Below are 14,627 nucleotides of genomic sequence, written 5' to 3'. Positions count from 1 at the left end.
TCCAGCTACCAAAGAGCATCCAAAGAGCACCTGTATAAACAACCCATGCTCTTCTCCTTATCTCTTCTATAAACAAGTTGAAGCCTTTGAAGTGCAAGGTCAAAATGATCAAAGAGAAAAAAGAAAAAACAATGTTTCCAGGACTCAACCTCCAAGTGGCAGTGTAACTTCTTTTCCCTCTGAGGTTACTACCTCTTTATATTCCTTTTATATCTTATTTATGTTTCAGGCTTAGAAGAAACAACATTCTTAAATGAAATAAAAGAAAAAGAAAAAAATCCATCCCAACCAGTATTGTAGAAATAAAGAAAAAAAATTAATACATAGGTTAAAAAGAAGAAATAGAAGAAGAAAAACTGATACTTTCACTTTAAAAAGTAGAAAATGTTTACAAAACTTCCATCCATAGAAAAAAATAAAAATAAAAAAGGATAACATACTGTCCAATAATGCTTAATTTTGCTGCTTATTTTCTTTTCTTTTACCAGTTTAGTTTAGCTTCAATCTTTTTGGGCAATCTTTTATAAAAATAAGATTTCCTCACCAGATGGACACACTTTCTGTTTCCGCTTTCCTCCTGTTGAGGAGCTGTCCCGACTTCAGCAGCTTGGGGCTGTGCTTATGTCACCGGCAAGAAGAGATTCTCTTGGATCAATCAGGGATTTGCGGTGTCCCTGAGATCAACAAGATGTACTCTTCCCTGTCACCATCTCTTCAGGACAGTTTAGGTCCAAATGGACCATCCAGCGGCAAATCTTAGAGCTTGGAGATCGCATGTCATGTCATCGCGACATCAGCTCTCTTTCTCCCTAGGGAATTGCTTTTATCCCTGCTGTAGCTCCTTGTTCAATGGCCCTGCCCTTGCCCTATCCTCCCAGTGAGTCCTTCTTCTGGCCCTTGTTGATGCTGGGCGTTCCTTGGTTGCTCAGGGAGATGTATGACTTGTTCTCTGTCCCGAGAAATTGGCTCAGCCCGGTTGCAGCCAATGTTGCATTGTAATGGACTCCAGGAGAAGGGATGCATTGAGTGTGCTTCACATTGGGGGAGATGGGATCCCCTCCTCATCCTGGACCCCATTATGATGCAGATCATCATCTGCAGCCGGGCCAGGCTAGTGTCTCACAGCGGAGATCAAGTCGTGCATCATCCTGAACAACCGAGGTTTGCACAGCACCAAAAAGCCCCAGTAAAAGCACTGGAAAAAACACCCATGAGATGAGGCAAGCACAGGGGCAGTTTACTCCTGCAGGGGAATATGGAGCGAGTCTCCATCCCCCACCGTCGCCCTTACCTTCTCAGTCCAGGCAAGAAGTAACTGGGAGGGCGAGGGGCGGGGCCAGCCAGTGGTGGGTTCAGCTGACAGGGAGCAACAGCTGGGTGGGGAAAGAGCTGTATGCGTTTCCAGAGCTGTGAGTTGCCAGCACCCATACTAGACATACCCAATTCCTGAAAATGTTCTTTACCCTGTTTTTGCTTCTGGTCAATAGAATATGATTAGGGTTAGGGTTAGAGTTAGAATAGAATAGAATATTGTGTTTTGGCCAAGTGTGTTTAGACACATAAGGAATTTATCTTGGCTGGAGAAGATTTCAGTGTATATGCAAATAACAAAGGAGTAATAATTTCATAATTCAATAATCCAATTCCAATAAGAGGGTGTCAAGCCTCCAAGTAACATGTCCCCAAAAATGAAGTCCAAGGCATCCATCTTCCTTTCAAAGCCACTTATTAGGAACATATTAAATTGGCATGGACTTAGTGTGTAATTCAGACCCTGAACATGATCCAGATTACACCCAATAAAAGCATAAATTAGAAACTCCCCCCACCTGAGTCACAACCACCAATCAATTATCACTTCAACAGCCCAGTGACTCCAAATTCCACCTTCAGCCAGCTGCAGGCATCGTATCTCTCCCCACAGGAAAGGGATGCCACCTAGATATAAATATTCCCCCTTTATCTTTACATCCCTTCAATAGTTAGAAAGTGGCGATCCTGAAATATTTATAAAATTAAATTACTACAAACCTAAAAGCTAATAGAAAAAAAAAGAGTACAAAGCTACAAGAATATCAGTTTGTTGCAGAAATCAAATCCAGAAAGCACACACAGGTACTGATTCAGCAGGATTCGTGAACTTCTCTTTATTTACAATATATGACACATAAGTAAATATACAATACCAACCGGCAGAGGAGAGAACAGTTTTTAGTTTCAGTTCAGAGAGCAGACCAGACTAGTGTTGGTTCTCAGCACAGACTCAGAGTTGCAGGGCTAAGCCACGCCCTGGCTCCAAACTGTTTCAGTTTCCAAACAGCTCTCATTTGCTAACCCAGTTGCTATATCTATTCATGGGCTGACCGTGTTACCATGTCTTCCCAGTCATGAACTCTCATGTACTGACAAAAAAATATGCTACACATCTGTCATCTTCAGGGTCGACAGGCTTTCCACCTTCAAGTGCAAACACTTCCTGCAAAGAGACAACCATAAACATTAATTAACTCTAACTTCCCCAGGAACCCCCTGTGGTTTATGAGGATTCTTCTCATGCCCATTCTATCAGCATTCACCTTCCAGCTTTTTACCCAGGTTGCCTCTGAAATAGGATATCCTTTCCAATGTATTAAATACTGAAATTGCCCCCTATAAATATGGGAATCTAAAATTCCATTTAACTTTGTAATGTTCATAACCCACAATCAGTAAAGGTTTCTGTGGAGCCTGATCTACTGGCCTAAGGAAGGAACTGACAGCCCATTTTAACAAACTGCTATGGAAAACGGGAGGTACTTTCCCTAGAAGGCGTGGGAGCCTAAGTCTCACCGTAACTGGGTTTATTACCTTGATGATTTCAAAAGGACCTAAAAATTTTGGTCCTAACTTCCTAGATGGCCATTGCAACTATAAAATATTTTGTAGACAGGTAAACTTTGTCTTCTACTTTAAATTATGGCTGCTTGGAACAATATTTGTCAGCTTGCATTTATTATTTTCACGGCTTCCGCTAAAGCTTGCTTAGTATTTTCCCAGGAGTTTTTCAACATCCATCCATTAATTTACTGACATGGATGAGGGGGGCAGGGGGCTCTGTAGGTAACTCCAGCATAGGGACAAATTCCATCCCAGTGCTAATTTGAAATGAAGTTAACCCCCTGCTACTGTGCACTGCATTGTTTAAGCCATTTCAGCGAACTGTAAAAGCTCTACCCAATTTGATTGCTGATAATTACATCAGACGTCAGAGACAAAGAGAGGGAGAGAGAGAGAGATGAGAGAGAATCAGAGTGGGAAGAGAGAGAAAGAGGTGGCCAAGCTAAGTGCCTGAAGGATCCCATCCTGTCACTGGGAGTCCAGGCGCTTCAGCGAGCCTCTCTGGATTCATATTAGTGGTCCGTGGGATTTAAAATTATGAATTTAGTGGTCCCTGAGGTCTGAAAGGTGAGTGACCTCTGATTTACATAACATCTCAAGTACTGCCCAATCTGATGCCATTCTGATTTTCTGCCGCTCCATTCATGCTTGGATGGAATTCAGAACTTAACTCTTGGGATGACCCAATCACTTTTATAAACTCCAACCAGAATTTAGCCATGAATTGGACACGCCTGTCTGATACAATCCTGCAAGGAACCCCATGTAGCCGATAAATGTGTTTAACAGATAGGCTAGCTAATTTCCTCATTGAGAGGAGACCATTGCCAGCGATAAAACCAGCTTGTTTGGAGAATAAGTCAATCATGGTCCAGATTGGTGTCAATGTACTCCCTCAGCTCCTTAATTTCTCTGGGGATCATGGAATATGTTTTTGGTTTTGGTAATTTGGCTCCTTCCACCAATTCTATCACACAATCCATGGATCGGGGGGGGGGGGAAGGTAATATATTGCATTGTTCTTCACTAAAGGCCTCTCCTTTTGAGCCATTCCTGTGATTTTCTGATCCACTGCAAAGAACAGGCTGGCTTTGGTTCACTAATCGCTGTTGTTGGGTGAAATAGGGGAAAAATAAGAGGGAGTTGAATATATTCGTATCTTGAGGGCTTTCTAAGGGTTCTAATTAAATTACCAATATTTACCAATTTCCCCATTGGAGTTGCGCTTCTTTAGTTCAGCTTGAGTGTCCAAATAGATGAAAAAACTGGAGCTGCCTTTCCTTCTCTCGCTTGGACTTCACTGACCAGTCAGGGAGGGAGAATAACCTGGGTGGGAGGGGGACGCGGGGTCCTGTCTTCTCCTGATAAAGAATAACAACCCAATATCCAATAAGCGGAGCTGTGCAACAACAGGATTTCGATAAAAAGCAAACACAGCAACCCAGAACACCAGAAAAGAAAGCCAGCTATAACATCTTGCAACAAAAAATGGATACCTACACAAATTTATCGAAGGTCATCTTGCTAACCCCGATGAGAGATGGTTCCCTGTTCACAACCTCTTATCCAGCCCCACAGACTCACCTTTCTTGCTCTTCAGGTAGAAGAGCCCCACAGCCAGGAAGGCCACTCCTATCACGGCCCCCACAGCCCCCGTCCAGAGTTTCCTCCTGGCAAAGCTGGAGGAATGGAGCTCTGGGGAAGGAGGAGCCTCAAATGAGCAGGAGGATCAGGCCCACCTTCTCCCAGGAGGGTCCATTCTGGCTGTCCCCCTTCTCAGGCAGGGTGGGTCCCCAGAACAAGAGGGGAGGGCTTACCCCACAGGATGGTGTTGGGGGCCTCCAGGCTGGTGTGCTCCAACATGCAAGCCTAGAAGTCACCCCGCTAGGTCTGGGTCTCCAGCATCACCTAGAGCGGATAAGTCCAGTCTGTTCTGGAGCTCCTCCCTGAAGGCCACGCCCTCCTTCTCTGGCCGCCCATTCTTCAGCCACTGGACCTCGATCTCCATGGGATAAAAGCCCATCGCAGAAAAGGAGGAGTGACATGAGAAGCACAAAGGTCCCAGAACAGAAGACCAAGTTGGTTACTTCAGATGCTACATTCCTTGCTGGGGACGGGGGATTGGGGGAGAATGCAGAGGGGAGACACCCCCACCCCCGAACAGGCTGTGCCTGCAACTGGCTGGCCTCCTTCCAGCTGAAGGTACCAGGTTCCCAGGGAAGGACGGTGGGGAGGGGTCTGATTCCCTCTGAAGGAAGAGCTTATCCCCCCTTCCCCTCTCTGACCACTGAATGATGAGAGAAGCACCTTTTGGGGGTCTCAATGTCTCTCTTGTGCTGTGGAGAATCCTCGGGTGGGGTGGTCTTTGGGGGATTTTATAATGCTGAAGAAATTCAATTTGTTATTTGTAAGTTAAAGCAGGTGTGAGCTTAAATGTACTCCAGATGGGAGCATAAATCTCACATACATTGGGGGCGCATGCAGGGGGCGAGGACTGCGGGGGGGGGGGTCACAGATGTATACATGGGGGTCACACACGTGTGGTGGGTGTATGCGGGGGGGGGGGGGTCACACACATGGGAGGAGCAGGGTGTGGATCGTGCATACGTTGCAATATGGGGCGCTTTCGGAACATGCCAACAAAAAGTTTAGTCATCACTCTCCTATATCCTATATCATTGATATTCCTATAGGATCTATGTCAGACAAGTAACTATCCAGTCTCTTCTTTAAAATGTCAGTGATGAAGCAACCACAATATCTGAAGGAAAGCTGTTCCGTTGGTTAATTGTCTTCACTGTAAGGAAGATTCTCGTTAATTTGAGGTTGCTTCTCTCCTTATTTTCACATGCGTTGTTCTTGTCCTGCCCTCTGGTGCTTTAAAAATAAATCGACCCCCTTCTCTCTGTGGAAGCTCTCAAGTACTGGAATATTGCTATCACGTCACTCCTAATCCTTCTTTAGACTACCCATGCCCAAATCCTGCAAGGTCTTCAGGCCTTTAATCATCTTAGCCACTCTTCTTTGCACTTTCTCCAAAGGATACAATTATTTTTTGTAACGTGATCACCAAAACTGAATGGAGTATTCCAGTGTGGTTTTTACTAGACTTTAAATAATGGTACTAATACTTCACGTGATTTGGATTCTATTCCTCTCTTTATACAATCAAGGATTATATTAGCTTTTTTTGGCTGCTGCCACCACCACCACGTGATTCATGTTTAAGTGATCATCCATTTGGACTCCCAAGGTCCCTCTCACAATTACTGTTCTTGAGCCAGGTTTCATTTAATGTTTTTTCTGCCCTGGTGTAAAATCTTCTCCACATAAGTTTCACTTTGTTGGATTCAACCTTCTCTCATTTGGATCAGAAAGGCACAATATGCGTACACATACCAAATCCATACAGATATGGTGGGTCTGCACTGTTCCCTCTAAGGTGCGCGCCTGCACGGCTGCGCACGTCAAAAAAAATACCTATAACTTTTTTAGGAGGGGTTCAGGTGAAGGAGGAAGAGGAGAAACTCAGCTGCAGGAGGTTGGATGGGAATTGCTAGAAGGAGAAAAAGATCCAATCAGATTCTTCGTGGGCTGGAAGACGCAGGGGGTCCCCCTCCACTTTGATAGCCCATAATAGGTTGCATGATCTTCCCTTAATAACCCCTCAAAGAACAGAAGTTTTCAAAAACATTTCTTTTAAGAAAATACATTATTTCCATTTCATTCCATACAATCACATGTATACTGTGCATAACCGGGACATATAACATTGAATAATAACACAGCCCTTGCTTTTATAGACAATACCCCCCAAAATACAAACTCAATATACCACCTTGAACCCACCATACACCCTCTTTCACCCTCCTCCAACTTTCATTCTTCCTTCCAACATTCCCCTCTACTTCCTACTTCCCCTCCCCCTCTATTACTCCTCTCTCCCAATGCATTCCCTCCTTCCTTCTCCTCCTGAGGTCAGTAGTTAGAATGCAGTACTACAGGCTAGTTGACCATAGCCAGGAGTTTGATCCTGACTGGCTCATGGTTGATTCAAGTCTTTCACCTTCTGAGGTGGCTAAAATGATGGAGCCAGGTTGCTTTGGACCAATATGCTGACTTTGTTAACCTTGCTCAGCGATTGTGGTAAAGCATTGTGGATTGGTATATAAGTCTAAGTGGAATTGCTATTGCTATATAGGTTCTCCTGAGCATGGATCCTTTTATGAGAAGTAAGATGACCATTCTGAGCAAAGCTCTTTTCCACAGTCCATGCATTATATGGCTTCTCTCCTGTGTGGATCATCTTGTGGGAAATAAGATTACCTCTTTGAGCAAAGGTCTTTCCACGCTCCATGCATTTATATGGCTCCTCCCCATGTGGCTTCTTTTATGGGAAATAAGAGTACATTTATGAACAAAGGACTTTCCACATTCCGTACATTTAAATGACTTCTCTCCTGAGTGGAGCTTTTTATGGCTTCGAAGTCCACTACCATGAGTAAACGTCTTTCCACACTCCATGCATTTATACGGCTTCTCCCCTGTGTGGATCATCTCATGGGAAGTAAGTGTACTGCTTTGAGCAAAGGTCTTTCCACATTCCATGCATTTATATGGCTTCTCCCCTGTGTGGATCATCTTATGGGAAGTAAGTGTACTGCTTTTAGCAAAGCTCTTTCCACACTCCATGCATTTATATGGCTTCTCTCCTGAGTGGATCATCTTGTGGGAAATAAGATTACCCTCTTTGAGCAAAGGTCTTTCCACACTCCATGCATTTATATGGCTTCTCCCCTGTGTGGATTCTTTCATGGGAAGTAAGAGTACCTCTTTGAGCAAAGGTCTTTCCACATTCCATGCATTTATAGGGCTTCTCCCCTGTGTGGATCATCTCATGAGAAATAAGATTACTCCTTCGAACAAGGTCTTTCCACATTCCATGCATTTATATGGTTTCTCTCCTGAGTGGATCTTTTTGTGGCTTCTAAGTTCACTGTTATGATTAAACGTCTTTCCACATTCCATGCATTTATACGGCTTCTCCCTGTGTGGATCATCTTATGAGAAATAAGAGTAACTCTTTGAGTAAAAGTTTTTCCACACTCCATGCATTTATAGGGTTTCTCCCCTGTGTGGATCATCTTATGGGAAGTAAGTGTACTGCTATGAGCAAAAGTCTTTCCACACTCTATGCATTTATATGGTTTCTCCCCTGTGTGGATCCTTTTATGGATATTAAGTGTATTGTTATGAGCAAAGGGTCTTTCCACACTCTATGCATTATATGGTTTCTCCCCTGTGTGGATCCTTCCATGAATTGTAAGTTGCCTGTTTGTTCTAAAACATTTTCCACATTCCAAACATTTATAAGGCTTCTCTTTTGTTTCAATCGTTTTTTGATAGTAGGGAACTTATTTCCAAGAGAGAAAGAATGAATGTCCCATTGTAATTTTGTTTGTCCTGTCTTCTTATAGCATCGTCTACTTTGTTTTTGGTTAGATAGTGTTCATTTACTTGTACTTTAGTTTTGATTAACTTCACACATTTTCCAGTATGTTTTTCCTTATTTTCTCTTCTTGGACAAGAAAGTCTGCATTGGAGCATCAGTGGAAGATGAGCTTTCCTGATTCCAATTCTTTGACTGGTTTCTCTCATAGCTTTTGAATTCCATTGAATTCCAAATTTTTCCGTTCCATCTTTAGCACTGATCATTTGGAACATCTCACAGGAATCTTGATTCTCCTGCCCATTATTACCTTCAAAGCAAAAGCAAAATGAAAATAATCACAAGGTTAGAGAAAAAGATCAAAGTGTAGAAAGTCAGATGAATTTCCTTCTGAATTTCTCCAAAATATCCATTAGGTTGTATGTTGCATGCTTATAGGGGTGTGATATAGACATGATGATTTCTATATTCATGAGTCACGAAAGCTTTCAAAATATCTAGAAAACATCTCTTTCTTTATAATTGTCTATACATATGCAAATCTCACTCAGTGTCTGTTTTATAAATCTCAAGATTTATTGGGTGTGTTAATTTCAGCAGAGACCTGTGAGAAATAAAACAATTTTGAAACAAGCTCCTTGTTCCCTGGTGTACCTTGGAGCAGCTGCTCCATGAGGTCTTTCTGGCAGGTGGGACGCCTGTTCCTTGATCCCAACTATGAAACTTTGGAGCGAAATCCCTTGCTTGAAGCCTCCCATTTGCTTTTAAATGCTCTTTGCGCTGAGACTGGAAAAGTTGGGAGGCTTCAAGAATGGCTATTTTGCTGCTCCAAAGTCTCATTGAGCTTTGGCTGGATTTGGTACAGGCTTCAGTTCACAGAGAATAGAGGCCTAAACTCTTTAGTGCAAGATAAGTAGTGCAAGATCTCAGGCTAGTAATCTTGCATGATCTCGCACTGCAGTACTTTAGGCCTGTGTTCTTTTAAGAAATGAGGACTGCACGAGATCCGAGGCCAAAGTCTTTGAAAAGAAAGAGGCCTTTCCTCTCTTTGCAAAGCATTTGCTCTGGATCTCGTGCAGGCCTTGATTAGCAGAGAACAGAGGCCTAAGCACAGTAACACGAGATCATGTGAGATCAATAGTGCTAGATTTCTCACTACTTTTCTTTTTTAAAAAATACAAATAATACAAACCTGGATTTCCCACTACTGATCTCACATATCTCTCACTACTTTTTTCTGCAAATGCACCGAAATAGTCCTCTCTTTTCTGCAAATGCACCGAAGTAGCAAAGGAACTGAAGGCTCGCCACATCATTGCAAGGTACTGCTTCTGCGCTCCACAGTGTTGAGGAGGCTGAAACGGGAGGCGGAGAGGGTTTGGGAGGCCAAAACCAGGCCCTTATTCACTCTATACACGCAGATATTTCCACCCATATTTTTTTGGGAGGAACAAGTGAATCTTATAGCCAAAAAATATGGTATATCCTGGCGGGGTGAGGTGGGGTAGTAGATATAGTCTTGAATTGGATTGGGAGAATGCTCGTCCAGGTGCTGAGTGTGGAAAGTTCTATTCTCACACAATTTGGAGGATTTCAGAGGACAAATGACAACACACTCCTCTCACATGATCTCCAGAGGACACATAAAGCACACCTTGTTCTTCTCAGCCTCCACAGATAAGTTCAAAAAGAAATGGAAAAATACAATTAAGAAATGGCACAGAAAGCATGTAAGCAAAGAGACATTGACTTTTTCTTTCCTTGGAGCATGAGAAAGCCAGATCCTTCCCTTCTCCCTCACAGGAGACAATATTTGATTAGTGGTTTTTTTAATAAAAAAGCCTAACTATAATCTGTCTTCTTGAACTCTCTGTGGACTAGAAAACTCTTACCCAGAGAGACCACGTTCCTATAGTTTTCAAGCATCACTTCCGAATGCAGCGCTTTCTGGTCAGGATCCAGCTGAGACCATTCCTCCTCAGAGAAATACACAGCCACCTCCTCGAAGGACCCAGACTTTCCTGAACACGGAAAAAAAGAACAGAGGATTCACATGATCTGTTCATTTTCATCAATGATTTAACCAAGTGGATAGAAGAGGAACTCCTCAAATTTACAGACAAGACCAAATTGACAGGAATACCAAACACTCCAGAGATACACTATATTGCCAAAAGTATTAGCTCACCATCCAAATAATCAGAATCAGGTGTTCCAATCACTTCCATGGCCACAGGTGTATAACATCAAGTATCTAGGCATGCAGACTGTTTTTACAAACATTTGTTGAAAGAACAGGTGGCTCCCAGGAGCTCAGTGAATTCCAGCGTGGAACTGTGATAGGATGCCACCTGTGCAACAAATCCAGTTGTGAAATTTCCTCACACCTACATATTCCACAGTCAACTGTCAGCTGTATTATAAGAACGTGGAAGTGTTGGGGAACGACAGCAATTCAGCCACAAAGTGGTAGGCCACGTAAACTCATCCAACATCAGTGTGTGACCTCACAAATGCGCTTCTGGAAGACTGGTCAAAAATCCCATAAATATATTCCTGAACCTTGTGGACAGCCTTCCCAGAAGAGTTGAAGCTGTTATAGCTGCAAAGGGTGGACTGACGTCATATTGAACCCTATGGATTAGGAATGGGAGGTCACTTACAGTAAGTTCATATGCGAGTAAAGGCAGGTGAGCGAATACTTTTGGCAATATAGCTCCAGATATAGAAGGATCAACAGATTGACCCCATCTAACAAAATGAAGTCAACAGTGAGAAATGTAAAGTTCTACATTTAGGGAAGAAAACCACATGGACAGGCATAGAATAGGTGATACCTGGCTCAACAGTAGTAAGTGCAACGGGGAATTTTGAGTCCCAGTGGACAACCACTGAAACATGAGTCAGCAGTAGGCTACAGTTGCCAACACCCCCCCCCCCACCACACACACAGAATCATAGACTGCATTAACAGAGGGATAGAATCAAGATGACATGAAGTGTTAGTACCACTTTATAATGCCTTGGTAAGACCACATTTGGAATATTGCATCCAGATGTAAAAAAAGAGACTCTAGAAAGAGTCCAGAGAAGAGCAACCAAATTTATTAGTAGACTGGTGGTTAAAACATATAAAGAACTATCGCTCTGTCTATCATTGATTGATTTAGTAGTCTGAGTAATGTTCAGACGAAGAAGAGAAAATTCCCTAGGAAAGTCATTTCTCAGCCATTGAAAAGCGGGAATGTTTGATCTCCTAATCCAAATCAGATAATTGGAAATTATTTTGTAGCCCAAAGTACCGTGATTACATGTTCAACATGGCCACTCCCCTTGGATTTTAATAGTCTGCTTCATTTTTTAATATGATTTGCTTATTTTTGAACTACGGGCTATTAACCAGGCTTTTTAAAAATTGTAATGAGGCAATGAATTTAGTTATTTTCATTAGCCTTGCACAATTCCAAGTCAAGAATTACCCAAAAAATAAATAAATAGGGTCTCTAGCAGTTCCTGCCACTATAATACGTTTGTTCCTATTTCTTGAAGGGACTTTTCAAAAATTGTTTCTATAAACTCAAAGTTGGAGGAGTATCTAGCAAAACAAGATAACCAGAGGAAACTATGCTGGCTGATAGCAACTTGAACTTTCTATTCTGCTCTCCATGGTGTGGAAGATCACAAGATAATCAGGCCAAACAAGAGAGGAAAATAGGAGAGAGCACTCTGCACACCCACTTCACTTCCTGAAGGGAGAATAGAACATAATTACTTTTCCCTTTCTTACTTGTTTTGGAGGTTCAGCCGCTGTTGTTCTCCGTCATAAAAACTAGAAAGCTTCATTCTTTGTTTCTCTGTAAGAATAAATAATTTCAAAATGCGTAATTAACAAAATAGGAGGAGGTATTCTATAGAAGAGAAGAGAGATTGAAGGTAAGACAGCATGGCCAATTGGAGTATCTTCCACTACCTCCTGAGGTGTCCTGACTTTGATCTTCCCAAGGGATCGTCCTGAAAATAGCTCCTGAGGCGGATTTGATGGGTTCTTCTCTCCCTCAGGATCTCTGATCTCCAAAGCGCAGCACTTCAAATGGGAGGAAGGAAAAAGAAGCAGAATTAATGTACATCACATGAAATAAGTGGATTCTTATATTCGGAACACAACCTCAAGGCCCCCAATATCCACCTGTGAGGTCGAATGAGAAAACAATGGAACAATGTCCTACAAGAATTGGTGAATTGCCACGTATGATGAATGTCAGACAAGTTTGGGAAGGAGGGGTGAAATATTCAGACACTTTCTCTATTCCCTTCTGAGCTCCCTTAAGTCTCTCACCTGCAACTGGACCTGTTCCTTCTGCTCCTCCGCCTGGCTCAGGAGGAAGCCTTCTGCCAGGGCCACCGCCTGGGAGCTGCTCTCTGCTCCACACTCCCGAACCCAGCTCTCCATCTCTGGAGGCAGAAGATCCAGGAGATGCTCCAGAACCACCAGGTCCAGCATCTGGGCTTTGGTGTGTTTTCTGGTCTCAGCCATCGCCTGCAAACGTCATAGAGTCGCGTGCAAAATCCTCGGGGACCCTCAGCCTCCCAGTATTGGATGAAATTCCGCAGCTGAACTTCTGAAGGGAGGATGGTTTCCTCCTCCAGATCTTCTGCCTAGTCCTTGTCCAGAGCTCCCCTCCCTTCCCAGGCTGAACAATACTGAAGGGACTTTTCTGCTTCCCTCCTTGGCAAAAGTTTGTGTCTCCATCCTACTCTTGTCCTGCAGAGCAACTCCAGATGGCTCCCAGGACTCTGGTGGGTCTCCGGATGCCTTTTCCTTCACGGGACCATTTCTGGGGCTGCATGACGGATCCTTGCAAGTTATTCTGCTTTTTTTTCCTTCCCAAGAAAAAAGTTTGCCTTTCAAAGACCCCAAATGGCTTCCCGTTTCTGTATCTGAGATGGAAGAAAAAGAAAAGCCAGAATTAGAAAGTGGAATTCAGACACTGAACAACCTTCACCCAAACCTGCCCGGAGCCCCAAGCGGCCTATCCCAGCGCAGGGCGGGAAGGAGGCAGCTGGAGAGGCCGCCCCGCTTCTCTCTCCCTCCGGAGACAGATCGAGCCTCAGGGAGGCCTGGTCCGACTCCTGCCTCCTCCTTGCCCGGTTCTCTCCTCTCCTGCTGGGCCTCTGCAAGGATGACCCTCCTTTCCCCTCGCCCTATCCGGGCTTTCCCCGGATCCCCGCCGCCTTCCTGGGATCCCCGCTTCTTTCTGCAGGGAGAGGGCGGCTGGGGAGCATGGACCCAGGAAGAGCCCCCCGCTCACCCGAGGCACGTCTGGATGTCCCCCCGCAAGACTCTCGCGCAGCCTCTGCGCTCCTGCGGAGCCCCAGTGGGTTAAGGAGAGCGAGTGGGTGACGTCCCTAGAGAGGCAAGCTCAGTGATGTCACTTCCTTCGCCGCCTCTCATACAAAGTCAGCCGTGACGTTCGCCCTTCAGTGGGCCAATGGGGAAGCGCTGGAGCTTCCTTCCTTGGCAGAGGGCGCCCCCTGGGGATTTGGGGCAAAGTGCCAAGGTCTTAGAAAGCGAGGGAAAGAGAAGCGCATGGGAGAGGGAAGAGAGAGGGCCGGGATGATGGGCATGGGAGTAGGGGAAGAAAGGCCCCTGTCAAACTCTTCGACGTCTGTGCTTCTTTCCCCCTTTGATTTTAACCCAAATGCATTGAAGGAGTTTTCGTCTTTTTTCTGCTTCGTTTCTAGAGCGGTTTGGTTATTCTTATAAAAGAGGCAACTCCACCTCCATCTCTTTGCATTCGGTCTGCTTCTTATTTATTTAGAGAATATAAGAGAGAATAGCCGAGAAGAGAAGTTACAATAAAACAGCCCGTTGTTGCTGAGTGAGGGCGGGCTCCCGCCTGAGGAGATCTGCGCTCTGATTGGTTGCTGTGGGTGGAAATGGGGCGTTTCCCTTTTTCCCGCCTTTTTCTTCTGGGCCCCGTTTGAGATTTACCTCAGGATGTTCATGACTGTCTTCTCTGCTGCGAGTGTTAAATACATTTATATTGATACAAAACTAGAAGTTTGTGTCCGTGTCTCCCTTTTCCTTTGGTCACCAGCTGCATGTTTCCTCCACATTAAACCTTTTCAGTTGCACCTTCCAGTAGTGGGTTTCATCCCACCAAGTTTCAGTAATTGGAACAATCTCACACCTGCCTTTGGCTTTCATGTTTGCACAATCAATGACGTGCAATAGCAATAGCAGTTAGACTTATATACCGCTTCATAGGGCTTTCAGCCCTCTCTAAGCGGTTTTACAGAG

General features: G+C 44.1%; 3 protein-coding genes across 3 annotated transcripts in view; all 3 read right to left on the bottom strand.

Annotated features, from left to right (window-relative positions):
- The window catches only part of LOC116502596 (zinc finger protein 845-like), a 123,771-nt gene that overhangs the window by 48,695 nt on the left and 60,449 nt on the right, over positions 1–14,627 (bottom strand). The gene's annotated exons all lie outside the window — the stretch shown is intronic.
- On the bottom strand, positions 7,161–8,264 carry LOC116503434 (zinc finger protein 492-like). Its single transcript, XM_032209841.1, has one exon. It carries the CDS (start codon positions 7,690–7,692, stop codon positions 7,180–7,182), a length of 513 nt encoding a protein of 170 aa, XP_032065732.1. The 5' UTR covers positions 7,693–8,264; the 3' UTR covers positions 7,161–7,179.
- On the bottom strand, positions 10,259–13,711 carry LOC116503438 (zinc finger and SCAN domain-containing protein 9-like). Its single transcript, XM_032209850.1, has 5 exons — positions 13,636–13,711; positions 12,663–13,264; positions 12,297–12,410; positions 12,114–12,180; positions 10,259–10,347 (listed from the first exon to the last, which is right to left on the bottom strand). Exons 2-4 carry the CDS (start codon positions 12,858–12,860, stop codon positions 12,166–12,168), a joined length of 327 nt encoding a protein of 108 aa, XP_032065741.1. The 5' UTR covers positions 12,861–13,264; positions 13,636–13,711; the 3' UTR covers positions 10,259–10,347; positions 12,114–12,165.

The sequence above is a fragment of the Thamnophis elegans genome, chromosome 2 (genome assembly GCF_009769535.1).
Source record: "Thamnophis elegans isolate rThaEle1 chromosome 2, rThaEle1.pri, whole genome shotgun sequence".
NCBI classification, from domain to species: Eukaryota; Metazoa; Chordata; class Lepidosauria; order Squamata; family Colubridae; genus Thamnophis; species Thamnophis elegans.
The sequence above is the reverse complement of the archived record's forward strand: the minus strand, read 5'-3'. Positions and strand labels throughout refer to the sequence as shown.